At 47.8% G+C, this 26654-nt stretch overlaps 1 protein-coding gene across 3 annotated transcripts in view; it reads right to left on the reverse strand.

The window, feature by feature from the left end:
- LOC311132942 (insulin receptor substrate 1-B-like) overlaps positions 1-26654 on the reverse strand; it is a 70709-nt gene that overhangs the window by 22343 nt on the left and 21712 nt on the right. Inside the window, exons 2-4 of one of the 3 annotated variants that reach the window (XM_084166332.1) lie at positions 11744-12048; positions 8247-11382; positions 7905-7966 (exon numbers count right to left, since the gene is read on the reverse strand). In XM_084166332.1, coding sequence (XP_084022458.1) covers positions 7920-7966; positions 8247-11382; positions 11744-12048 — 3488 coding nt within the window. In that variant the 3' untranslated portion in view covers positions 7905-7919. Of the gene's footprint in view, positions 1-7904; positions 8014-8246; positions 11383-11743; positions 12049-26654 lie in introns of those variants that run through there. The other 2 variants (XM_084166333.1, XM_084166334.1) reach the window with 2 other exon arrangements.

Consider the following 26654-nt stretch of genomic DNA (forward strand, 5'->3'; position numbering starts at 1 on the left):
ATACAATACACACAAAAGCGCTGAGGTCTATTGTGACACTTATCTTCTCTCCTTTTCACCCCATATCTCTCTCTCCTCCTCTTTTCTCCCCCCTTGCCATTCTCTTGAGCATAGGAATTAAGCTAGTCAGGTCTTTCACCATGACCCCCATGAACAACAAGGTCACACACACACACTTAAGGTCACACAGTCATGCTCTTATCCTCACACGCACACACACAATTTCCCAGCACTATCAGCAATCTCCCACCAAGTCTGTGTGTGGGTGCTTGCAGAACGGCATTGAGGAGACAAAGAAATGGGGAGATGGGAGATGGTTGGAAGAGATTGGACAGAGTGGAGTGAGAGAAGGAGAGATTTGGGCGAGACTGATAGGATAACATGGAGAGTTAACTGATAGAGTGGCGGAGAGATAGAGCAAGAAGAAGGAGAGAAGGAAAGAAAGGGTAGGCGGGCCATGTGGTGGCAGGTAGCCTAGTGGTTAAGAGCGTTGTGCCAGTTACTGAAAGGTCACCGGTTCAAATCCAACTAGGTGAAAAATCTGTTGATGTGCCCTTGAGCAAGGCACTTAACCCTAATTGCTCCTGTAAGTAGCTCTGGATAAGAGCGTCTGCTAAATGACAAAATGTAAAGACAGAGAGATAAAGAGCAGGAAAGAGAGAGAGAGACTTTATTTGTACTTCTTTCATTTGCGTCGCTAAGGAAACAGCGCTAAACTAAACACACTTCCTCTCCTGCGGGCTAAAATTCCAAGAAAACCTCTCTCTCCCTCTCGCTCTCTCCCCCCCTTTCTTTTTCTTTCTTTCTTTCCTTCGCCCTCTTTTTTTATTTCTCTCTCCCTCTCCTTTCCCTCTCTCCCCCCATTTCTTTCTTTCTTTCTTTCATTCTTTCTTTCTTTCTTTCTTTCTTTCTTTCTTTCTTTCTCCCTCTCTTTTTTTATTTATTTCTCTCTCCCTCCCTTTTTCTCTCTTCCTCTCTTGTTCTCGCTCAATATTTGTTCCTGTACTTCTGAGTATCACCATGACAAATGTAGCACGCCATTCTCTAGTCTGTGTGCTAAGGCTAACACTGTTGACTGTCCACAACAGGCAATAAAAAGGCTTTTGAATTCCATCAAAATTCCATCAATATCAATCTCAACCACTGACCTAGAATATTACAACGTAGAGGAGGGAATAAATTGAGCATAAAGACAACAGAATATTATAGAATACATTAATAGAATACAACTGACAAGCAAAATGACTGTGAATATTATGCATATGCATGTGATGAAACAAGTGGTTATTACTACATCTAGGATAGCTGCGTTGGCGCGTAGTATCCGCTCTCTCTTTCTCTCGCTAAATGAGAGATTAGTTCTCTATTCATCCTTTACAGAACCAGATCCGCCCATTTCCTCTCCTCTCTCACTGTAGTCAATGGGAGATTAGACCGTACGAGCCAGTACCTCAGGGACAGACGCAACACACACACTGACGCAACACACGCACACACACACACACACACACACACGAGCAGGTGAACTTTAAAAGGACATAAATGCATGTATACACATACACACAACTACATGCTCGTATACAAACACACACTCTTACGTAATTTACACTGGTAAACTTAGGTCACAGGTGACTCCAGGTGACATTACGGTGACACAGAACATTTGTGGTTTTATTGTCCTGTTCTGCTGGCCCGTGTGCTTTGCTGTATCTCTCATCCCTCTCTTACTGTCAACAGTACAGTGGAAAGATCGACTCTGTTGAGCTCTATGATAAAAACCTCAGTGTGTTTATGTGTGTGTGTGTGTGTGTGTGTGTGTGTATGCGTGGTAAACCTCCCTCATGTTCCAGTGTGTGTGTGTGTGTGTGTGTGGGGGGGGGGGGGGGGGGGGGGTAAACCTCCCTCATGTTCCAGTGTGTGTGTGTGTGTGTGTGTGTGTGTGTGTATGCGTGGTAAACCTCCCTCATGTTCCAGTGTGTGTGTGTGTGTGTGTGTGTGTGTGTGTGTGTGTGTGTGTGTGTGTGTGGGGGGGGGGGGGGGTAAACCTCCCTCATGTTCCAGTGTGTGTGTGTGTGTGTGTGTGTGTGTGTGTGTGTGTGTGTGTGTGGGGGGGGGGGTAAACCTCCCTCATGTTCCAGTGTGTGTGTGTGTGTGTGTGTGTGTGTGTGTGTGTGTGTGTGTGTGTGTGGGGGGGGGGTAAACCTCCCTCATGTTCCAGTGTGTGTGTGTGTGTGTGTGTGTGTGTGTGTGTGTGTGTGTGTGTGTGTGTGTAAAGGGGGGGGGGGGGGGGGGTAAACCTCCCTCATGTTCCAGTGTGTGTGTGTGGGGGGGGGGGGGGGGTAAACCTCCCTCATGTTCCAGTGTGTGTGTGTGTGTGTGTGTGTGTGTGTGTGTGTGTGTGTGGGGGGGGGGGGGGGGGTAAACCTCCCCTGCCTATGCTGTGTTGTGTTCCAGAGTGGGCTGGGACCGTATTGTGCCCTGATGTTGAAAGCTGCAGCACCACATTAAGTTTTGCTGACTGTTGCTGGGCTGGCCCTTGTCATGCTGAGTTCGGCACAGGGGTCGAAGGTGTGTGTGTGTGTGTGTGTGTGGTTAGATCACCCACTCCCAGGGATTTTGAGTTGGGCTGTGGTCCACCCATGTAGGGGTACATTGAGCTACTTCACTAACATTAAACTGGATTCATGACTTCATGACAATGTGGTGGAATGAGAGAACTGACATCTGTGGCTCAGAGAGATGATGTCACAAAATGGAATGTGGTGCTCAGGGTCCGGGCGAATATAAAATCACCCAAACAGTACTGAGTCCCAAATGGAATCCTATTCCCTATGTAGTGCACTACTTTTGACCAGGGCCCATAGGGAATAGGGAGCCATTTGGAATGCACACTAACACACCACTATGTACTTTACAAGGGACTGTGAGACTCAGACCATCACAGGGTAACAACAGGGAGCTTGAACAAAAAAAGAAATATCCTTGACATGGTTTCATACAAGACTGTAACAAACGTATATGTACCGTGAGATCACTGGTTGAGTAGAGTGCTGAAACTACTAGCTAGCTACTGAGTTATGGAAAGCAATATCCAGTATCATTTGTACCTGGCAATAGAACAGATGTACTGGCCCTAACAGGAAACAACACATGAATAAAACAGGAAGAGGTTGAGCTGGGTTAGGTTCTGCTACATTAGAAATATATAGCGGCTATATAATGTAGTTCTATATTGTATTTTATATTTATAAAACAGTGGAACTTCCAGGGCAATTCTGCCATAGACACAATTAGGACATTCATTGTTTTAAGAGAACTGCAACACTGACAATAGTAATCAGTTCTATATCTAGATTAGAGTTAAATCCATAACAGAGCTCACATCTTACCCAATATAGGCTGTGTATAATCTGTGGTGGGCCGTTGAGCGTGGTGTACAGGCCTGGCACGTAGAGGAGAATACATTACAATAGATTACAGCGGGATATAAATGTGGAGAACTAGACAGAGGATTACAAACATAGTCTAATCTCCATCTCTCTTCTCTTGACTTGAACCCTTTCTGAGCCAGCAATAACAACTGGATCTGGTCCCTAGGGACCTCCAGGACCAGACTTCACTCACATGGCTATAGACATATAAATGATGGCTATAGACATATAAATGATGGCTATAGACATATAAATGATGGCTATAGACATATAAATGATGGCTATAGACATAGAAATGATGGCTATAGACATAGAAATGATGGCTATAGACATATAAATGATGGCTATAGACATATAAATGATGGCTATAGACATATAAATGATGGCTATAGACATAGAAATGATGGCTATAGACATATAAATGATGGCTATAGACATATAAATGATGGCTATAGACATAGGACTTATGGCTATAGAAATGATGCTATAGACATAGAAATTATGTCTATAGACATTGAAATTATGCCTATAGACATATAAATGATGGCATTAGAAATAGAAAACAAAGTACAGTCAAATCCTGATTCTACATGTGAATGCATGCACTAAATTAGAGAAACTAGCCTAACTTTTGACAGTGGAAAAATGTGGAGACGTTATCAAAACTGATCATATCACGCAATATCTGTAGCAGCATTAATTTCATGATAACCTCTGTTTCTGCATGAGCCATGAGAAGGCAGTAAGTGACGCATGTGATGCAATTGGCGATTGCTTTTGACAGTTTCCCAAACACTTTTTGAATGGTGTCACTTTCAGTATTTGGTAACATTTCTGTATATTTATAGTGACAAAATGTCACCAAGGGGCAACTAATTGTACAGAATGTCATATCTAGTCAGATACTGTGGTCTGCAACAGTCCTACACTACCATGTGAAAAAGTAGGGTATTTTTACACCAAACGCAGTACACTTGCTGTGCTCTGACTGCAGTCATGATCCAACAAGTCCAAAAGGAGAGTTAAAATACTGGTAGCGTATAAATAAGCATCGCTATGGTTACAGGTCAGGGATTAAATGACAGAGTAGACTTGCTCAGTCTGTTAGTCTGAGTATTCTGTCCTGTAATCCAGGGGAACCACGGGTTATAGGCTAGTCCTGTTATGTAAAACGGTCTCTAAATGGAACGCTGCATTGCATTAAGCCAGGTGATGGTCAGGGCACTATGTGTATGTGTGTGTGTGTGTGTGTGTGTGTGTGTGTGTGTGTGTGTGTGTGTGTGTGTGTGTGTGTGTGTGTGTGTGTGTGTGTGTGTGTGTGTGTGTGTGTGTGTGTGTGTGTGTGAGAGAGAGTGTGTGTATTGGGTGGCAGATCTAATATAACTCCAACAACAAGGAGAGCCATTCTTTCTGGTGGGGGGTGCAGAGGGAGGGGGAGATGGATTAAATACTTCTAAACTACCTCGGCTCAACTTCCCTCTATCCCTCACATCTTTGAGGCACTTACCACAGGGTGAGCAGCCACCACAGCACAGCGAGGCGAGGCCAGATGTGTGTGAGTGTGAGAGAGAGAGAAAGAGAGTGTGTGTGTGTGTGTGTGAGAGAGGGTTTGGGAGAGAGAGGTAGATTTGGGTAAATGGTTCTTATTGTTCCCCTCCCTCCCAAGTGTGTGTACCCCTGTGTGTGTGTGTGTGTGTGTGTGTGTGTGTGTGTGTGTGTGTGTGTGTGTGTGTGTGTGTGGACCCCTGTGTGTGTGTGTGCCCTGAGCAAGCAGGAGTTCCACACGTGGCATGGGGCTTTAAGGAGGTGCCAACATGCCATGTCGCCCTCAGGCTTGCCATGAAGCAGGGTAGCGTTACAGAGTCTTACAGGGCAGCGCCACGCTACTGGCATGTATACCGGCTAGACCAGGCTATACCAAATGGGCAGTGACCTCATTTCTTGCACTGCTTTGTGTCTCACTATTCTGAGCTTTTTGTGCCACCTCTTTAGGGAGATAAAATACGATTTATTGAAATGAAAAGGTTGAAAAGTATCGGATCCTGTGTCAGTGGTTGAGTGCAACTCACAGAGGGTAGGGGGTAGGGGCCCGGGGTAGAGGCTAGGTGTCGGTTTAGCATTGGTAGTTTATATCAAATGAGCGAGGATAGAGGGGCAGGTAGCGGCATGGTGAGGAGAAGGCTAATAGTCAGGTCTTCCTGGAACATGTTGGCATGGCCTACAGGGTGATTTGATTTCCATCATCAGACTTATCAGGAGAAAAAACACATGCACTCATCGCATCCATCCCACTCAGTTTGAAAGAACCTTTCTCCAGGTACTGTAGCTGAAACACACAGATGTGAGGTGGTACCCCACGGTTGTTTGCTTCAGGAAGGGACACGTGTTCACAGTGCAGTTGTCATCTAAATCATTTACAGTATGAGCTCCCATTAACCAACACATAAAATGGTCACACTCTAGGTCAGTGGTTCCCAAATCTGGGGTCGGGACCCCTTGTGGGGTCACCGAAAGTTGAAATGGGGTTCCCTGAGAAAATCTGTAATCTTAACAAATTAATATTTTTTCTCTTCAAATGGTTATAGAATACAACTTTTTAGTGTCAACTACTATTAGGATGCAGATTCATGTTATTATGTGTTGCGACACAGACTGCGGAAACTAAAATAGAATGAATATTCCCAGCGTTAACTAGGGAATATCATTTTTCAAAGTGGGGTCTCCTGCATTTTCTAGTGTCAATTTGCAGTCATGTGCTGTTAAAGTTTGGGAAGTGCCCCCATGGACTTAATGACCCCTTGAGGCTATACTACGAGCATACATACCGCACGCACGCACGCACGCACGCACGCACACACACACTGGGGAGCCTGCCAGAAAAAAATCCCCACAATTACCATGGAGTTAGTTGACCAAACACTTTTAGGCCTAAATAAATGCACAGACGAAACGATTAATTGCGTCCAAACCGCGCCGTAATCCACGGATCAATCTGTACTTTTGGGTACTTCACACTACATTCACACCGTCTCTCATTCTATCTCTCTCTTTTATTAATTCTCTCTATCCTAGTTGCTTTCCTCTCTTCTCAATAAGAGGGGGACTTCCCAAAATAGATTTTTATCTGCCTTCTCTCATCGTTCTAGGATGGAGCGAGACACAATGTGAAAACAGAGGGAGGGGAAAGATGCAAAAGAAAGAGACAGTGAGAGGAGAGAAAGAGGGGGAGGAGAGGGAGAAGAGGAGAGAAAGAGAGGGAGAAGAGGAGAGGAAGAGAGGGAGAAGAGGGAGAAGAGGAGAGAAAGAGGGGGAGGAGAGGGAGAAGAGGAGAGAAAGAGGGGGAGGAGAGGGAGAAGAGGAGAGAAAGAAGGGGGGAGAAGAGGGAGAAGAGTAGAAAGAGGATAAAGGATGAATGAGTGAAAAAGAAGATTGAAAGAGGAGAGAGAGACAGGAGAGAGTGTAAGAGAGAGAGCGAGAGAGAGAGAGAGAGAGAGAGAGTGAGAGATAGAACACTTTCAGGGGGAGAGGAGAGGAGCTCAGTTCAGTCCAGCCTGGCCTAGCTGAAGGTAACTGGCAATCCACTGCGGCAGAAACACCCGGACAAAAGGATCATTTATTGGAGGAAGAAAAAGGGGGAGACGGAATGGACTGGAGGGATGAAGGGAGGAGGGGACACTGTACAGAGGCATTTGATTTGGGAGCAGTGTGCATTAGTGAAACGCTGGCCCCCTCTCAACATTCCCAGCCATCGTGTAACATTCTGCCCCCACACTGCCTTGCTGACGCGACCATGCTAACGCGCACAGCCAGAGATTTCCCATAAGGACCCACTGTGGTGGGCTACCACTAACGCTAAAATCCTCTAAAAAGACCCACTGTGGAGGCTAGCTAACGGTGCTGAATTCTCCATAAAGGCCAACTGTGGAGGCTAGCTAATGGTGCTAACGTTCTCCATAAAGGCCCACTGTTTGAAGTCTAGGTAGCCTAGCGCGACTTAACACTTCACTAGTTAATACTGGCTTATAAATCCCCACTCAGGGTTTAACTGGGGTCTATCTATTTAAACAGCAGACAGACTTCTCTAATGAGCCAATTCTGGCTAAGTCAGGGAGGACAGTGGCTTCTCTCATTGCGAACGTTTGTCTCCTCCTCAGAGAACATGCTTGTCAGAAATTGAGCTAATTGCAAGGCTAGGATAGGAGTTCAGCTGGTGATATTGAGTATGAGTCCAACTATTTACTTTTTTCCAAATTTCTATTTTGAAGCCATTTCCTGTTAATAAACTTGCATGAATATGTGATGAGTGTCAATAGAATGTTCAGTTTGAGACTCTATGAAAAAATATATAAGCACATTTTCATTTTCATCGCTACAAATAAAGATTGAATTAAAAATAAATAAAAAGGCCTGCCCTTTAGACAAAACAGACTAAGATAAAAACCATATGTACTTAGCTAAAGATAGCAGACTCACCATATCTCTTCTAATTTAGGCGTAAATAGACAGTGTGTGGTGACTGCTGGGTAATCCGGCGCCTGCATTTAAGCATAGATGGACAAAATCTAAAATGCCACCGTTTCATCTGAAAAATGTAGACAGTGGCAGCAGGAGACAGGAATGGAGGGGGGGAGAGACAGAAAAGAGAGAGGGGGGAGAGAGAGAGAGGGGGAGAGCAAGAGAGAGACAGGGTGAGAAAGAGGGGTGGAATAGGAAGAAGAGCAGGAGAGCAACCAAAGCTGCACACAAAACATCACAGAGAGAGGACATTTAGACTTCCCCCCAAATATGGCCAAAGGAGTAGAAATGAACTCTCACCTGTACCGTCTTTGTTTCCGTTCTGTTGCGTCCGCAGCTCCTCTGACTTGTAGAAGTCAATGCTGGCATAGGTGTTGAGGTTGGAGCCTCCACTGCCCCCGACGCCTGCTCCGGACACCCCATTCAGCACGGACGAGTAGAGGCGAGTGGGGATAGCCTGGACGGTTGAGGACCCGTCTAAGGCTGAATGAGGGCTCTCTTTGTTGACCAAGTTCAAGTCTATGTAGTTGAGACCTTGCTCCACGGACAAAGCCTGGGCAGCGGGTAGGCCAGGCCCAGGGTGGAGGAACTGCGAGGGGAGATGCTCGGCCGACGCTCCGTTCCCCCACAGCATGCCCTCGAACCCCAGCCGGCGAGCCACGGCCTGGGTGTGCTCCGGGAAGAGAGAGGCGGCAGAGGAGGAGTTGGAGGAGGAAGAGGAGGAGGAGGGGGGAGGGAGAGAGGGAGAGGCGAGGAAGGTTTCGGAGCAGTGGCGCCTGCGGCCCTGGGGGTCGGCCCGGATCACTTTAGCGCCGTGGTCAGGGTTGGGCCCAGGTTTAGGCAGGGGGAAGTCCAGGCCCAGGGTGACGACAGGGACTGAGGGATAGGGCCTGGCTGGGGAGGGGGCTTTGGGGAAGTTGTTGTTGGACGTGGCGCTGGGGACGGTGTTGTTGTTCAGGCTGAAGGCCATCTCTGTATAGTCCCCGCAGGAGGTAGGGGACTCTGATTGAGTGACCACTACAGGAGTAGTCTGTCTGTTTGTCCTGGGCCCCGCTTCAGCCCCGTCGCGGGCCTTGGGGGCCAGGGTCATGGGAGGGGGCGTGGGAGGGGTGGGGAAGGAGGGGAAGCCCAGTGGTGTCAGGGAGAGGGGAGAGGGGGACGGTGAGGGCCGCAGGTCCATGTTAACATACTCTGAGGCGGATGGAGGGGTGAGGGGCGTGAGGGGGGTCTGGGGGGTGGAGGGGCTTCGGGAGAGGGGCAGGAACCCCCCCAGGCAAGAGGCGGGCCGGTGTGAGGGGCACTGGCTGGAGCCGTGAGGCAGGGACATCCCGTGTCTGAGTCCCCTCCCACCCCCACCTCCTGGCCCTCCTCTAGTGCTTTTGTCCCCCTTGAATTCGATGCTGACGTACTCCCCTGGGCTCTTGGGCTCCAGGGGGAGGGGGTTCTCACGGACCCTGGGGAGGGTGTTGGCTTTGGACACGTCCACAAACAGGCTGACAGGCCGGGTCCTGTGTCCCCCCTGCTGGCCCTGCTTGGGGGCCGCTCGTCTCTGCTGGAGGAGCCCCATGTCTTTAGAGTGAGCTCCCCCACCTGAGGAGCCTGCTCCCTGGAGAGCCCTGTCCTCGTTCTCCCCTAGGCTCTCGCTGCTGGCTGAGCTGGAGGAGTATGAGGACGAGGAGAGGGACAGGTGGCGACCTTGGACCGCACCCAAATTGGGGTCCTGACGAACCACCACCGCCCTGCCAACTCCTCTACCATCACCGCCCCCATTGGGCCTCCTGCCTCGGCCGGGACCGTCCTCAAAGTGTCCACCAGGTGGCGTGTGTTTGTAGGAGCGGGGCAGAGAGTAGTAGGAGTAGACCATCTTGGGGGCCTTCTGCGGGGTGTGGTGGTCTGCCTGAGGGGGTTGCTCGGGGGGAGGGGGGCTGCTGTTGGCCGAGCGGGTACTGATGGGGGACATGTTCATGTAGTCGCTGCCCGCCCGGCTGTCGGTGCTGCTGCTGTCCACCCAGGCCACGCCTCCTAGGCAGCCCCGCTGGTCCGGAGAGCAGCTGCTGTTGGGTGACATCATCATGTAGCCGTCGCCGGAGCCGGGAGGGGGCCGGATCTGCTGCGGGGGGGACACACTGTTGTTCGGCGTCATGGCCATGTAGTCATCTGCCGGCTTGGACTCCAAGTCGGCGACGGAGACTGAAAGCGAGTGGGTGAGGGAGACTGGAGGTTGGGTCACTCCTCCTGGTAGCATGGACATGTAGCCATTATCCCGCACTATACCTCCACCCCCACCTCCACTACCAACCAACTCTACAGCCACGTCCAGGTATCCCCCTCCCCCCCCCCCTCCACCGGGGCTCATCTCAGAGTCTCTCTGTGAGGAGATGCAAGTGGTGAAGGAATCGCCGCTGGTGCTGTGGGACATGATGGCGTAGTCCGCTGCGTCTTCATCCTGCTCCTCCTCCCTGTGTGGTCGCGGGGCCAGGCGCTCCAGGGCCATGGGCGGCAGGGACGCCCGCTTGCTCAGCAGCCGCCTCTCGGCTTCACATTCCCGGCTAGAGGAGCGCCGCAGGACCCTCTTGGTCTGGGGCTGGTGGGAAGGGGCTGAGCTGGATGCTCCAACAGGCAGAGTGCCAGATGTTGGGGCTCCACCACCACCACGCTGGCCCATTAGGATGTAGTTAGCAGCCTCGTCGTTCAGCGATTGATCATGGCCTGACCTGGCTGACCCTCCAGGCATGTTGGGGGAGGGGGCGGAGTGCTCCCCAGGGCTGGAGCCGTACTCGTCCGAGGAGCCGTAGTCGCTGGGGGAGCCCGACACGGAAACGTTGTGGGAGGGAAGGTGGCTGTAGGCACCGGCCCCTGCTGCTCCTCCCCCTCCTCCGGTTGCACCCACCACTACCCCAAACTCGGAGCCGTGGCCGGAGCTGGAGGACAGGCTGGGGGCCGGGGAGGGGGCTGGGGTGGAGATGGAGCGCATCAGGCCCAGGGAGTTGTTCTTGGTCGGGGTGGAGGCAGAGCGAGCCAACTTGGACCTGAGGATGGGCGTGGTGGAGCAGGACCCGTTGGTGGTAGGACTGGAACTCTGACCTACACCTCCATACGCTCCCCCCACGCCTTCTTCTCCTTTACCCCCGTCGCTCCCTGTGCCTGACCTGGGGAAGCTGTGGCGGGGGGTGGGCGATGCGTTGGCGCTGTTGCCGCCAGTTCGAGACCCTCCGGGCGGCTCGGTGCGAGGCCTGCGGGTGAAGCCCACCTGGCTGGGGGGCGGGTTGGGGTGGTGGCGTCGCGAGGGGACACTGATGGGGTTGGAGGCGGTGGCTCCCCCACCTGGCCCAGAGTTGGACTGCGACTTGCTGCGTTGGCGGAACTCCTCACTCAGGGCTTTCATGGCTTCCAGTAGGGTCTCATGCATGTTCTGGGCCACCACTGAGTCATCCACCTGCATGAGGCAGAACACAGTCATACTCTATGGGCTTACAACCACATGTCGATCACATGTTCTATCCTCTAATCCATAATCTTAACCCCCCCCCCCCCCCAAGTTTTCTGAGCAAAAAATGATTTCCGGCCCCCCGACCATCCGCTCAATGAAAAATCTGCCCACGGCTGAATGTAATTGGGCACCCATGCTTTAACCTTAACCAAATCCATAACAAATTCTCTACTGTAACCTTTCCTTTGAGTTTAGCCAACATCAAATGGTCATGCATCAGGAGGAATACACTGCTTGACAATCAAAACACCATAGCCATTCACAGCTGTAACCTCAGAGACTGGGTTTGTGTTACATTTCATCTCACCTGCATCCAGAACTCTCCGGGGCCCGTGACCGCAGAGCGACCGACCTCCACGAAGAAGAAGTTCTCGGAGTGACCGCAGCGCCGCACGTTCATCAACTGCAGGACCACGGCGGCCGCGTCCGAGTTGAGCTTGACGAAGTTGACCGTCTTGTCGGTCAGGCACAGCCGGTAGACACCCACCAGGTTCTTGGCCTGGCCCAGCCCTTTAGGCCACACCTTGACCTGCCACACCTCCTTGAAGGCGGGGCCTGGGGTGGGCACGACGTAGTCCCCTCCAGCACCTGTATCAGTAGTAGGCATCTTACCTGGAAAGGAAGAGAGACGGGAAGAGAGACGGGAAGAGAGAGGGGAGGGGAGAGGGGAAGAGAGAGGGGAAGGGAGAGGGGAAGAGAGAGGGGAAGAGAGAGGGGAAGAGAGAGGAGAAGGGAGAGGGGAAGAGAGAGGGGAGGGGAGAGGGGGAGAGGGGAAGAGCGAAAGGAAGAGAGAGGAAGAGCGAAGGGAAGAGAGAGAGAGGAAGAGAGAGGGGAAGGGATGTATAAAGACAGAGAAAAGAGAGAGTTAAGGAAAAGTGTTTGAGAGGGAGAGAGAGAAATGGATCAAGAAAGAGAGAGAGAGTGAGGTACAGGTGGGTGGATAGAGGGATGGAAAGAAAGAGAGATAGGTTAGTAATGTGGGTTGTGAGGAAGTTCACAAAGGAACAAAGTGGTAAATCACCAACGTTGTAATGGACCAACATGACCATCGTGCATCAGTTGCCAGAGGGAATGTGAGGTGAAAGCACCACTATTTACGTAGCCCACGAGAATAAGCCTCCGCCATTATGCAAGATGTGCTGATAACGAGCTTTTTAGCAAATTCTGAACAATCTGCTTTTTAGGCGAGCATGCAGTGGCTTGCGAGTCCCGCTCTCCCTGCACCTGCATGTTCCAACTCGGTGGCCACACACACACACACACACACACACACACACACACACACACACACACACACACACACAAACACACACACACACACACACAGAAGATTCAAATTGTCGAGGATTCAAGCACTTCAAAAGGACAATGACTATGAAAAAAAAGTGAAACTGTAGTGGAAATAATTTAACTGATACTGCAACAGACACCATCTATCCCACCCATCTGTGGCCCTTACGCCAAGTTCTTTCCATACAATTGGTTGGTGTTTGCAGGTTTGAGACGTTCTGAATACATTAGAACCCTATAGAATAGTTCGTTTACTGTATAGAGTTCAGTTGCAGTATGAAGACACTCATTTACAGGTCATTCACTGTATAGAGAGAAAACCACACCTTTCTTGGGACTGAGCTCACCTGGTCAGATATGGAACAATGACGTCCTCTGTCAATACCAATGGTATGCAAGGGGACCAGAACACCTGTTTAATAACTGCTTTCATAGATAAGAATGGGGTCAATGATTCCTTGACTGACCCATACACTCAGACTACATGACTAGACTACTAGCTCATACAGGCACCTCTGCCAACTTCACCTTAACAGATGAGAACCTCCACTCCTCCATAACCTCCAACATTATTATCATACTTGAGAGTGTGTATGTGCGCGTGTGTGTGTGTGTTCACGCACTTCCATGAAGTAGCATTGCCTTGTCTTCTGGATAGTAGACTCAATTAGCCTCAGGGAAACTTGTCCGTCTCTCTCTGTGTGTGTGTGCGCCTCTGTCTCTACCGTGCCTTCTCTTCAACCCAACAATCACAACCATATATACACAAAACCCTTCGGCACGAACGCACAACAACAGACTCAGCCTCCGTTATGACTAACATTTCCACGACCGCTTCCAAAACATTTAGTTGCGGTCGCAGTATGGGGAACCTGCATGTCTGTTCTTCTGGCTCTCTTACCGCTAAATGGATGATGAACCATGACTTCAAGGCCCACCAGAATAGCTGTTGTGTTCTATTGAAGGCTATGCCAGTGGATTACACAGTAGACCAGTGGCTATGTATGAGGCACGTCCCCTACATTAGATGAGTCACTCTGGGGCCACACATGACTATTTAATGGGCTGCTGTGTGTTGTCCTGTTTTGCCAGCTGCATTTGGATTTACTAAAGGAAAGCGATGTTTTTGAGATTTTGAGGCAAAGGGACTGAGACAGATGAGGGAACGCAGAAAGAAAACAAAAACATATTTGAAAAGAAATGAAGGGAGAAGAGAAGAAATGTAAAGGAAGAATGAAAGAAAGCAGAGGAATGAAAAGAGGTAGACTTTCTGGATGACTCAATAATAATGGAAGTAAAACTGGATCCCCTGTTCTTCCTTCACCCTTCTTCTCTCCTTTTCTTTCAGTATCAAGGCTACCTTACCATTTCCCTCCCTGTCACCGTCTTACCACTGCACTGTCCTTCCTTCCCACACACGGCTTCAGATCCCAATGTCAAATACTGCTGAAGCGATTATTTATTTTCTCCTAGAAAACTCCTCAGCTATCTGTGAAGCAGGTCTGTGTTTGTTATGAAAACATCATTAGAAATCAGCCGTGCTCGTGTTTTCCACTTCAACCATCAACAGCCCTACAAGATCCTTATTTGATCTCGCGCACACACGTTGACCTTCTGCAGCAATCAGAGCAGCCCGAAAACCTCACTAGCTCTGTTACCCTTCTGTTGAAATTCTCAGAGCATTAAAGTGACCAAATAGGCTATATCCATCTAACGTTACATAAGAGGAAGGTGGATTTGATATTACACAGAAGTGTGTGAATTATAGATGTGACTGGTTTTCCTCCAAGGGATCTTTCCCTGGCAGAGTAGGACTAACAGAGCCAGCGGTGGAGAAGGAGCAGGGTTTTAGCTCACGCAATGCAAAGCCAGTGAGGTGACCGTACAGTCAAGTCCAGCACACGGACCAGGGATGGACCACCAGCATGAAGTCACCTGGATATTAAGGACATGACAAATGGAAAATGTTTAATGTTAAAACAGCCATTTTTTAAAATCGGTTTTCCAATAAGTTCTATCTACCTCAGTCATAGGCTGAATCTCAAACCGAACACTTGGCCCCTAAGCCCTTTATCAACTGGCTACTTGCTGTTGTGCTCAATAGCGATCACTCGAGTCTGCAAGTGTTTTAGCCAAAATGAGCATTTAGACGCACTTGATGTCCCAACTGCCACTTATCAATATTCCAAAATTCTAAATCCATTCACGCACATGCAATTGTCTACCGCGACCTGTCTTGTGCATGACTCACTTGCTACGAAACATGGGCAACGTCTGCAGTTTTAACACACACACACACACGCGCGATAAGTAATTTATTACAACCTTATTATAACCTAACTACAACCTTACCACAACGTTCTGCTTCACGTGTGGCTAGTCTACAACCAACCAAAGTGTGAAGTCCAGCACACACACACTACACACTGCTCTATTCATACATCCTTTATAAGACAAATATTACCATATAGACTAATCTCTCTCGCTGGGCCTCTCCACAGGCCATTAGATATGACGTGCGTTGGCACCACGGTATTTCCCCAGCTTCCTTATCCAGGTCAGCTTTTATTGGGGGCCATAACAGCCGCTTGTCGTTTGCCCATGAACCTGTAGGACAGCCAGCTGGCTAATGGGATATTGACGAGCCCTTTCCATTAGCGACGACCGGAGTGTGACCTAGTGATAACTTATCACACACTGGCTAGGCTACCCTGTTTAATGTAGGTCAACAGTATGGACATGGTACCGTGGAGTAGCCCTCAGTTGTGAAGTAGATAGCATGTGGTAGTATGGTAGATGTTAATACATAATGAGGAGCAGTAGTGAAGTTGAGGATAACGTTTTTTTGACCAGAAACTCTCTTTAGGTTAAATTTAGGGTTTAATGTGTATTATGTGAGCTTACACAGTAGACAGAGCACATGGTATACTGTCTGTGGGGGAGATGAAGGTTGAAGATGATCTGAGATTAATCTACTGTTCATACAGCGGTGAAATCAAACACTTCTCAGGCTAGCGGGTTACCGTCTTTTGCCTTTCATGGATTCGCCGTTTGTGGATTTTACATTCCAATCTCATCAAATTCATGGCGGGGCATGACCTCTGTGAGTGCTAGGTTAAATCTTGCCAATACATTTCTGGGCCTTAAACAAAACAGGGTAAATCAGAGAGTCACATAATTCAAGTGTCCAGCAAATTTCGCAAAACTTCCCCTCTCTCTTAGTTTAAGCACTTAGTAAATCACTGAAAGCTAGAGCTGGCATGGAAAGAGCCTTTTCCCACTAGGTCTTGTTTCATGCTGTTGACCACAGTGCCCCAAACTCGGTCCTGGGGACCCCCCTGGGTGCATGTTTTGGTTTTTGCCCTAGCACTACACAGCTGATTCAAATAACCAACTCATCATCAACCTAGATTATTTGAATCAGCTGTGTAGTACTAGGGCAAACGGCAAAATGTGCACCATGGGGGGACTTCAACAAGCTGGACTTCTGAGGCCTAAAGACCCATTATTTATCTCGCCTGCTCGGCTATCCCCCCTTGCCCTCCCCCCTCGCCTCCATCCTGAGTTACCAGTGTGGAGAGACACAGGACAGCTGTGTCCAGTGTGTGAGTAAGCCACCCAGAGTCAATAAAACCTTGGGTCTCCCCAAAAAGATCTCCCTTGCTGCCAAGTGTCCCAGTCTGTCTCCTCTACTCTCCCACTTCCCATCTCTCCTTCCCTCATTCTCTCTCATTATCAACCCCCCCCCGCCCCGCCCCGCCTCTCTAGGCCCCCGAGGAGAGAAACACACCACCACCTCCCCAAGGTTCATTTCACACACTTATCAGTGAGGCATCCAGCTTTGTCATCACCCGAAGCGCCACATGAAAGGGATCGTGAAGGTTAGCTAGTGTGCTAGTCGGTCTTCCCCAGATTGTCTTCACAACAACCTCGCCAACCTGGCAGCCATCTTAAAAACCTTGACAGTTGGCCAAGTCCTGAGTTAAACACTGCCACGTCAAGGCCTTTGTGAGGTCACAGAACCACTGACGAGTGAAGACTGCACTGGAAGAGGACATACCAGGTGCATCTCAATAGTCTAAATGGCTTCCTCTCCTTCATCACTTATCCAAAAATACAAGATAAGCCAAAATATCATGGAGGACCACCAGGGGAATTTAACCTGTCCAGATTTCTTTATGTCAGTGCAGCTGCAGACGAGGAAGTGGCTTTAGTTTAACCAGGGTTCCCTAAACTTGGCCCTCCAAGTTTTCTGAACAAAAATAAATAAATAAATACTATATATATACATGTTTTATGTACTGAGCTCAGGTGCATCCTGTTTCCATTGATCATCCTTGAGATGTTTCTACAACTTGATTGGAGTCCACCCATGGTAAATTCAATTGATTGGACATGATTTGGAAAGACACACACCTGTCTACATAAGGTCCCACAGTTGACAGTGCATGTCAGCGCAAAACCAAGCCATGAGGTTGAAGGAATTGTCCGTAGAGCTCAGAGACAGGATTGTGTTGAGGCACAGATCTGGGGAAGGGTACCAAAACATTTCTGCAGGAAACCTGGCACCATCCCTACGGTGAAGCATGGTGGTGGCAGCATCATGCTGTGGGAATGTTTTTCAGTGGCAGGGACTGGGATACTAGTCAGGGAAAGATGATGAACGGAGCAAAGTACAGAGAGATCCTTGATGAAGTCCTGAGCGCTCTGGAGCAGGTTCTCAGACTGGGGCGAAGGTTCACCTTCCAACAGGACAGTTACCCTAAGCACACAGCCAAGACAATGCAGGAGTGGCTTCAGGACAAGTCTCTGAATGTCCTTGAGTGACCCAGGCAGAGCCCGGACTTGAATCCGATCAAACATCTCTGGAGAGACCTGAAAATAGCTGTGCAGTGACGCTCCACATCCAACCTGACAGAGCTTGAGAGGATCTGCAGAGAAGAACGGGAGAAACTCTCCCAAGCTTGTAGCGTCATACCCAAGAATACTTGAGGCTGTAATCGCTGCCAAAGGTGCTTCAACAAAATACTGAGTAAAGGGTCTGAAAACGTATGTAAATGTGATATTTCAGTCTTTTTTCTTCTTCTTTTTTGTTGCTAAAAATCAATTCGTAGGGGCATAGACTCTTCAAGGTGTCGAAAGCATTTCACAGGGATGCTGGCCCATGTTGACTCCAATGCTTCCCACAGTTGTGTCAAGTTGGCTGGATATCCTTTTGGGTGGTGGACCATTCTTGATACACACATGAAACTGTTGAGTGTGAAAAACCCAGCAGCGTTGCAGTTCCTGACACCTGGCACCTACTACCATACCCCGTTCAAAAGGCATTTAAATAGTTTGTCTTGCCCATTCACCCTCTGAATGGCACACATGCACAATCCATGTCGCAATTGTTTTAAGGTTTAAAAATACTTCTTTAACCTGTCTCCTCCCCTTCATCTACATTGATTGAAGTGGATTTAACAAGTGACATTAATAAGGATTCACTTGTTCAGTCTATGTCATGGAAAGAGCAGGTGTTCATAATGTTTTGTACACTCAGTGTACGTGATCGTATCCCAATGTAATAAAGGTTTGAAATTATTCTGTTTTTGTCAAATACTATATCTGTTTTTGCAGTGTAAAAAACTATATTCCGTCCCCCCGACCATCTGCTCAAGAAAAAAAACGTCCAGTGGCTGAGTGTAATTGGGTACCCCTCGTTTTAACCCTTAAGACGAACCCATTGACCTGGTCCTGCACCACAGTGGGGTGACCTGGTGGTTATATAATGTACTATCAACTAGCAAATCAATATCACCATAAAAGGTTTATATTTGCATAAACCTCAGCACACAGCTGCAGTATGGAATATGGACACTCATTTACTAGCTCGATTGCGTTTCTCTCTCAGCCTTTCCTTCATGTCAATCAAATGATGACTATCCTTAGGATAAATAGTTCTTGTTGCACATACACTACCGGTCAAAAGTTTTGGAACACCTACTCATTCAAGGGTTTTTCTTTATTTTTACTATTTTCTAAAATGTAGAAAATTGTAAAAAAAAAATATATATATATATACAGTGGGGAGAATAAGTATTTGATACACTGCTGATTTTGCAGGTTTTCCTATTTACAAAGCATGTAGAGGTCTGTAATTTTTATCATAGGTACACTTCAACTGTGAGAGACGGAATCTAAAACAAAAATCCAGAAAATCACATTGTATGATTTTTAAGTAATTAATTTGCATTTTATTGCATGACATAAGTATTTGATCACCTACCAACCAGTAAGAATTCCGGCTCTCACAGAACTGTTAGTTTTTCTTTAAGAAGCCCTCCTGTTCTCCACTCATTACCTGTATTAACTGCACCTGTTTGAACTCGTTACCTGTATAAAAGACACCTGTCCACACACTCAATCAAACAGACTCCAACCTCTCCACAAAGACCAGAGAGCTGTGTAAGGACATCAGGGATAAAATTGTAGACCTGCAGAAGGCTGGGATGGGCTACAGGACAATAGGCAAGCAGCTTGGTGAGAAGGCAACAACTGTTGGCGCAATTATTAGAAAATGGAAGAAGTTCAAGATGACGGTCAATCACCCTCGGTCTGGGGCTCCATGCAAGATCTCACCTCGTGGGGCATCAATGATCATGAGGAAGGTGAGGGATCAGCCCAGAACTACACGGCAGGACCTGGTCAATGACCTGAAGAGAGCTGGGACCACAGTCTCAAAGAAAACCATTAGTAACACACTACGCCGTCATGGATTACAATCCTGCAGCGCACGCAAGGTCCCCCTGCTCAAGCCAGCGCATTTCCAGGCCCGTCTGAAGTTTGCCAATGACCATCTGGATGATCCAGAGGAGGAATGGGAGAAGGTCATGTGGTCTGATGAGACAAAAATAGAGCTTTTTGGTCTAAACTCCAGACCTGAACCAAAGGAAAATCTTTGGAGGGAGCTGAAAGTCCTTATTGCCCAGCGACAGTCCCGAAACCTGAAGGATCTGGAGAAGGTCTGTATGGAGGAGTGGGCCAAAATCCCTGCTGCAGTGTGTGCAAACCTGGTCAAGACCTACAGGAAACGTATGATCTCTGTAATTGCAAACAAAGGTTTCTGTACCAAATATTAAGTTCTGCTTTTCTGATGTATCAAATACTTATGTCATGCAATAAAATGCAAATTAATAACTTAAAAATCATACAATGTGATTTTCTGGATTTTTGTTTTAGATTCCGTCTCTCACAGTTGAGGTGTACCTATGATAAAAAATTACAGACCTCTACATGCTTTGTAAGTAGGAAAACCTGCAAAATCGGCAGTGTATCAAATACTTGTTCTCCCCACTGTATATAAAAAAAACACTTGAATGAGTAGGTGTTCTAAAACTTTTGACCGGCAGTGTATAACATGCATATGAAGCACATATAGGGGCTTTACATTGATCTCGCTCAAGTCTACAAGACTTAAGGTTGATATTTTACAGTAGTTGACTGTTGAGAGTGGCTCCCGAGTGGCGCAGTGGTCTAAGGCACTGCATCTCAGTGCTTGAGGAGTCACTACAGACCCCCGGTTCGATTCCAGGCTGTATCACAACCGGCCGTGATTGGGAGTCCCATAGGGCGGTGCACAATTGGCCCAGCGTCGTCCGGGTTTGGCCGGTGTAGGCCGTCATTGTAAATAAGAATTTGTTCTTAACTGACTTGCCTAGTTAAATAAAGGTAAAATAAAAAAATATAAAAAAAGAGTGAACATGGGGCTATTGCGCAATAGGGGATCTACCCACCCAGCAAAAGACTGGCTAGCCCTATGTTAAATGAAATTACAGGGTGTTAATGGTGTAAACTATTTTCTGCATAGGAAACGACCCTGCAGTGGCTGTGGTTAAAGGGAAAAGAGGGAGGATCCTGCACCCGGCTGGATAGGGCTGGCTGGCTTCTGATCCAACTCACACCGCTCACTTGGTCTGCGTCCCAAATGGTGCCCTATTCCTTATATAGTGCACTACTTTTGGCAAGGTTCCATAGGGCTCTGGTCAAAAGTAGTGCAATGAATAGGGAATAAGGTGCCATTTGGGACACCACCCCTGGGTCTTAGCGTTTAAAATAGTGCTAGTCTAGCTCCAGTGGCTGTTCACACCCACACCATCCGGTTGTCCCCGTCATGCAGCGCTGCGTCGGGCCGACTCAGAGACAATAATTACTGTCTAATTAGGGAGATGAGCAGCGGTTTAACGTTTAATCACCTCCCCGGCGGCCACAGGTGAGATCCAGATCACACCGCCTGCCTGGATGACTGGGAAACTGAATGACAAGGGCTGGGTATAAATACTACACTTCAACAATGAGACAAGTGTATCCTCATGGGTGAAGTGGCCTCTTGACTTGCACTGATATGGAGTCAGAGTATGTCATATCCATTACATGGAATAAAAAGGGAAAACTGACTGTAGATCAGAGCTGATATGGGGTTAGTGTATCAAACATCAGTTAATAGGACTGTGTTTTATGTGAGGCGAAAAGGGAAAACTGACTGTAGATCAGAACTTAGTAGCTGTCTGTCATGGAGATAGACTTGGAAGGGCCTTTGTTCTGGATTGTGGCTTGCTGGTCAAGTTTGACAATATAGTTTAATGAAAGGTTTGTCTCATTTACATTTGACATGTTAGTAATTTAGTAGACGCTCTTATCCAGAGCGACTTACAGTTAGTGATGCATTTTTCAAACTGGCCCCCCGTGGGAATCAAACCCACAACCCTGGCGTTGCAAACGCCATGCTCTACCAACTGAGCTACACGGGACTAGTGTCTGTATGTGTGCCTGCCGCCTGGGTTAGCATTGCAGTCTCTTTTCTTGCCAGTTTCTCTTTTTTATTTGGTTCTACTTGGAGTTACTGGCCTGTTTTTTTTTTTTGCTATTGACCACTTCTTTCAACTAAAATCAGTGCTCTAGGCTATAATAACCACATAGTAAATGTACCTCCCAACTCAGACCTTTAGGTTTAAGCTGGGGGGCATAATGTGGTTAAGTATGGGACAGGTGTAGTGGCATGCACTCCGTGATTAAGAAAGTGATGAAAGGTGCAAGACGTGCAATTCAGGGAGGGGGGTGATAGGGCTTTCCTTGGGATAGAGGGAGACTTTTTAGGAGAGGGACAACGGAGGGCAGTTATACACATTGTAATTCTCATGTACAGCTATGTCTAGCAGCTTGATCATGATGGTACTAGTAGTTTTACCATAACACCTCTTCCTCCATGTATAAACGCAACATGCAACAATTTCAAAGATTTTACTGAGTTACAGTGAGGGAAAAAAGTATTTGATCCCCTGCTGATTTTGTACGTTTGCCCACTGACAAAGACATGTTCAGTCAATAATTTTAATGGTAAGTTTATTTGAACAGTGAGAGACAGAATAACAACAACAAAATCCAGAAAAACGCATGTCAATAATGTTATAAATTGATTTGCATTTTAATGAGGGAAATAAGTATTTGACCCCTCTGCAAAACATGACTTAGTACTTGGTGGCAAAACCCTTGTTGGCAATCACAGAGGTCAGACGTTTCTTGTAGTTGGCCACCAGGTTTGCACACATCTCAGGAGGGATTTTGCAGATCTTCTCCAAGTCATTAAGGGTTCGTGGCTGACGTTTGGCAACTCGAACCTTCAGCTCCCTCCACAGATTTTCTATGGGATTAAGGTCTGGAGACTGGCTAGGCCACTCCAGGACCTTAATGTGCTTCTTCTTGAGCCACTCCTTTGTTGCCTTGGCCGTGTGTTTTGGGTCATTGTCATGCTGGAATAACCATCCACAACCCATTTTCAATGCCCTGGCTGAGGGAAGGAGTTTCTCACCCAAGATTTGACGGTACATGGCCCCGTCCATCGTCCCTTTCATGCGGTGAAGTTGTCCTGTCCCCTTAGCAGAAAAACACCCCCAAAGCATAATGTTTCCACCTCCATGTTTGATGGTGGGGATGGTGTTCTTAGGGTCATAGGCAGCATTCCTCCTCCTCCAAACACGGAGAGTTGAGTTGATGCCAAAGAGCTCGATTTTGGTCTCATCTGACCACAACACTTTCACCCAGTTCTCCTCTGAATCATTCAGATGTTCATTGGCAAACTTCAGACGGCCCTGTATATGTGCTTTCTTGAGCAGGGGAACCTTGCGGGCGCTGCAGGATTTCAATCATTCACGGCGTAGTGTGTTACCAATTGTTTTCTTGGTGACTATGGTCCCAGCTGCCTTGAGATCATTGACAAGATCCTCCCGTGTAGTTCTGGGCTGATTCCTCACCATTCTCATGATCATTGCAACTCCACAAGGTGAGATCTTGCATGGAGCCCCAGGCCGAGGGAGATTGACAGTGCTTTTGTGTTTCTTCCATTTGCAAATAATTGCACCAACTGTTGTCACCTTCTCACCAAGCTGCTTGGCGATGGTCTTGTAGCCCATTCCAGCCTTGTGTAGGTCTACAATCTTGTCCCTGACATCCTTGGAGAGCTCTTTGGTCTTGGCCATGGTGGAGAGTTTGGAATCTGATTGATTGATTGCTTCTGTGGACAGGTGTATTTTATACAGGTAACAAGATGAGATTAGGAGCACTCCCTTTAAGAGTGTGCTCCTAATCTCAGCTCGTTACCTGTATAAAAGACACCTGGGAGCCAGAAATCTTTCTGATTGAGAGGGGGTCAAATACTTATTTCCCTCATTAAAATGCAAATCCATTTATAACATTTTTGACATGCGTTTTTCTGGATTTTTTTGTTGTTATTCTGTCTCTCACTGTTCAAATAAACATACCATTAAAATTATAGACTGATCATTTCTTTGTCAGTGGGCAAACGCACAAAATCAGCAGGGGATCAAATACTTTTTTCCCTCACTGTACAGTTCATTTAAGGAAATCAGTCAATTGAAATAAATTCACTAGGCCCTAATCTATGGATTTCACATGACTGGGAATACAAATATGCATCTGTTGGTCACAGACTTTTAAAAAATGGATCAGAAAACCAGTCAGTATCTGGTGTGCAGCGACACATCTCCTTCGCATAGAGTTGATCAGGCTGTTGATTGTGGGCTGTTGATTGTGGAATGTTGTCCCACTCCTCTTCAATGGCTGTGCAAAGTTTCTGGATATTGTTGGGAACTAGAACACACTGTCGTACACGTCGAACCAGAGCATCCCAAACATGCTCAGTGACATGTATGGTGAGTATGCAGGCCATGGAAGAACTGAGACATTTTGAGCTTCCAGGAATTGTGTATTGATCCTTGTGACATTGGGCTGTGCATTATCATGCTGAAACATGAGGCGATGGCGGCGGATGAATGGCATGACAATGGGCCTCAGAATCTTGTCACGGTATATATCTGTACATTAAAATTGCCATCGATAAAATGCAATTGTGTTCATTGTCCGTAGCTTATGCCTTCCAATACCAGAACCTCACCGCCAACAATGGGGCACTGTTCACAACGTTGACATCAACAAACCGCTCACCCACACGACGCCATGCCGTCTGCCCGGTACAGTTGAAACCGGGATTCATCCGTGAAGAGCACACTTCTACAGCGTGCCAGTGGCCATCGACAGTGAGCATTTGCCCACTGAAGTCGGTAACGACGCCGAACTGCATTCAGGTCAAGACCCTGGTGAGGATGACAAGATGAGCTCCCTGAGACAGTTTCTGACAGTTTGTGCAGAAACTCTTTGGTTGTGCAAACCCACAGTTCCATTAGCTGTCCAGGTGGCTGGTCTCAGACAATCCTGCAGGTGAAGAAGCTGGATGTGGAGGTCCTGGGCTGGCGTGGTTACACGTGGTCTGCGGTTGTGAGGCCGGTTTGACATACTGCCAAATTCTCTAAAACGACGTTGGAGGCGGCTTACATGCGCCATACATGTTGCAAAATAGCTAGGAAGAGATTTTCTTCCAATACACAAAACAACGCTTGATTCAACATTACGTTTTTTTTCAAGGTGTCAAACTCATTCCATGGAGGGCCTAGTGTCTGCAGATTTTGGGTTTTTCTTTCAATTAAGCCCTTGACAACCAGGTGTGGGGAGTTCCTTAATAATTTACAAGGGAGGAATGAAAGGGAGGAATGAAAACCCGCAGACACTCGGCCCGCAGTGGAATGAGTTTGACACGTGATTTAAATTAATACATTAAAATTCTTGCCACCAACAGAATGTTATATACAGTGCCTTCGGAAAGTATTCAGACCCCTTGACTTTTTCCAGATTTTGTTATGTTACAGCCTTAATCTAAAATGGATTAAATCAATACCTAAGCAATTTCCACACAATACCCCATAATGACAAAATCGAAAACAGGTTTATATAAATTTTTGCAAATGTATTAAAAATAAACAGAAATACCTTATTTACATAAGTATTCAGACGCTTTGCTATGAGACTCAAAATTTAGCTCAGGTGCATCCTGTTTCCATTGATCATCCTTGAGATGTTTCTACAACTTGGAGTCCACCTGTAGTAAATTAAATTGATTGGACATGATTTGGAAAGGCACACAGCTGTCTGTATAAGGTCCCACAGTTGACAGTGCATGTCAGAGCAAAAACCAAGCCATGAGGTCGAAGGAATTGCCTGTAGAGCTCAGAGACAGGATTGTGTCGAGGTACAGATCTGGGGAAGGGTACCAAAACATTTCTGCAGTAAAGCATGGTGGTGGCAGCATCATGCTGTGGGGATGTTTTTCAGCGGCAGGGACTGGGACACTAGTCAGGATCGAGGGAAAGATGAACGGAGCAAAGTACAGAAAGATCCTTGATGAAAACCTGCTCCAGAGAGCTCAGGACCTCAGACTGGGTGTCACGGTTTCGGCCGAGGCTGCTCCTCCTCCTTGTTCGGGCAGGCTTCGGCGGTCGTCGTCTCCGGAGTACTAGCTGCCACCGTTCTTTGTTTTCGATGTTTGTTTGGTTAGGTCTGTTTGGTACACCTGTTCATGTTTAGTGTTGATTATGTGTCCTATAAGTTCTCGTTGTTTCTGTCATGTGTTGTGTGTAATTGTTTTCACCTGTCTGTTGGTGCTCTTCATTTGTTTGGTCAGACGCCAGAGTGTACCGTCGCACTTTTGTTTTCGTGCATAGTCGGTTTTGGTATTTTACGCACTGTTGCGTATTGTTCGCCTCCGGGTTAGTTGGACCCGTTTGTATTTGTTTCATCTCAGTAAAGTCAGGTTTGACTTAGCTCCTGTGTCCTGCACTTGATTCCACACCACACTCGCATCAGAACCCTTGACAGAATTACACACCAAATGAATGCCTAACGGCTACCTAAGTATGGCTCCCAATCAGAGACAACGAGCTACAGCCGTCTCTGATTGGGAGCCACCCTGGCCAACATAGAATTACAAAACCTAGAAATTAACACCCTGGCTCAACATACGAGAGTCCCCAGAGCCAGGGCGTGACAGTACCTCCCCCCAAAGGCGCGGACTCCGACCGCGCCAACCAAACACAACAGGGGAGGGACCGGGTGGGCACTCCGCCTCGGCGGCGGATCCGGCTCCGGACATGACCCCCACTCCTTCTCTAACCCCCCAAAGTACCCCTGGTCCGGTCTGGCCCTGCTGACCGGAGCTGAACTGAACACTGGTGGAGCGGATTGCTCTAGCTCCGGCGTGACGCAGCTGACCCGTGCCGACCCAGGCACCGGTGGAACAGGCACGGGCTGTGCCGTACTGACGACGCACACTACTGGCTTGGTGTGGGGAGCAGGAACGGGCCGAGCCGGGCTGACGAAACGCACCACTGACTTGGTGCGGGGAGCAGGAGCGGGCTGGACCGGGCTGACGAGGCGCACCACTGACTTGGTGCGGGGAGCAGGAACGGGCCGAGCCGGGCTGACGAAGCGCACCACTGACTTGGTGCGGGGAGCAGGAACGGGCCGAGCTGGGCTGACGAAAC

Source organism: Coregonus lavaretus (genome assembly GCF_964263955.1).
Source record: "Coregonus lavaretus genome assembly, chromosome: 7".
Lineage (NCBI taxonomy): Eukaryota > Metazoa > Chordata > Actinopteri > Salmoniformes > Salmonidae > Coregonus > Coregonus lavaretus.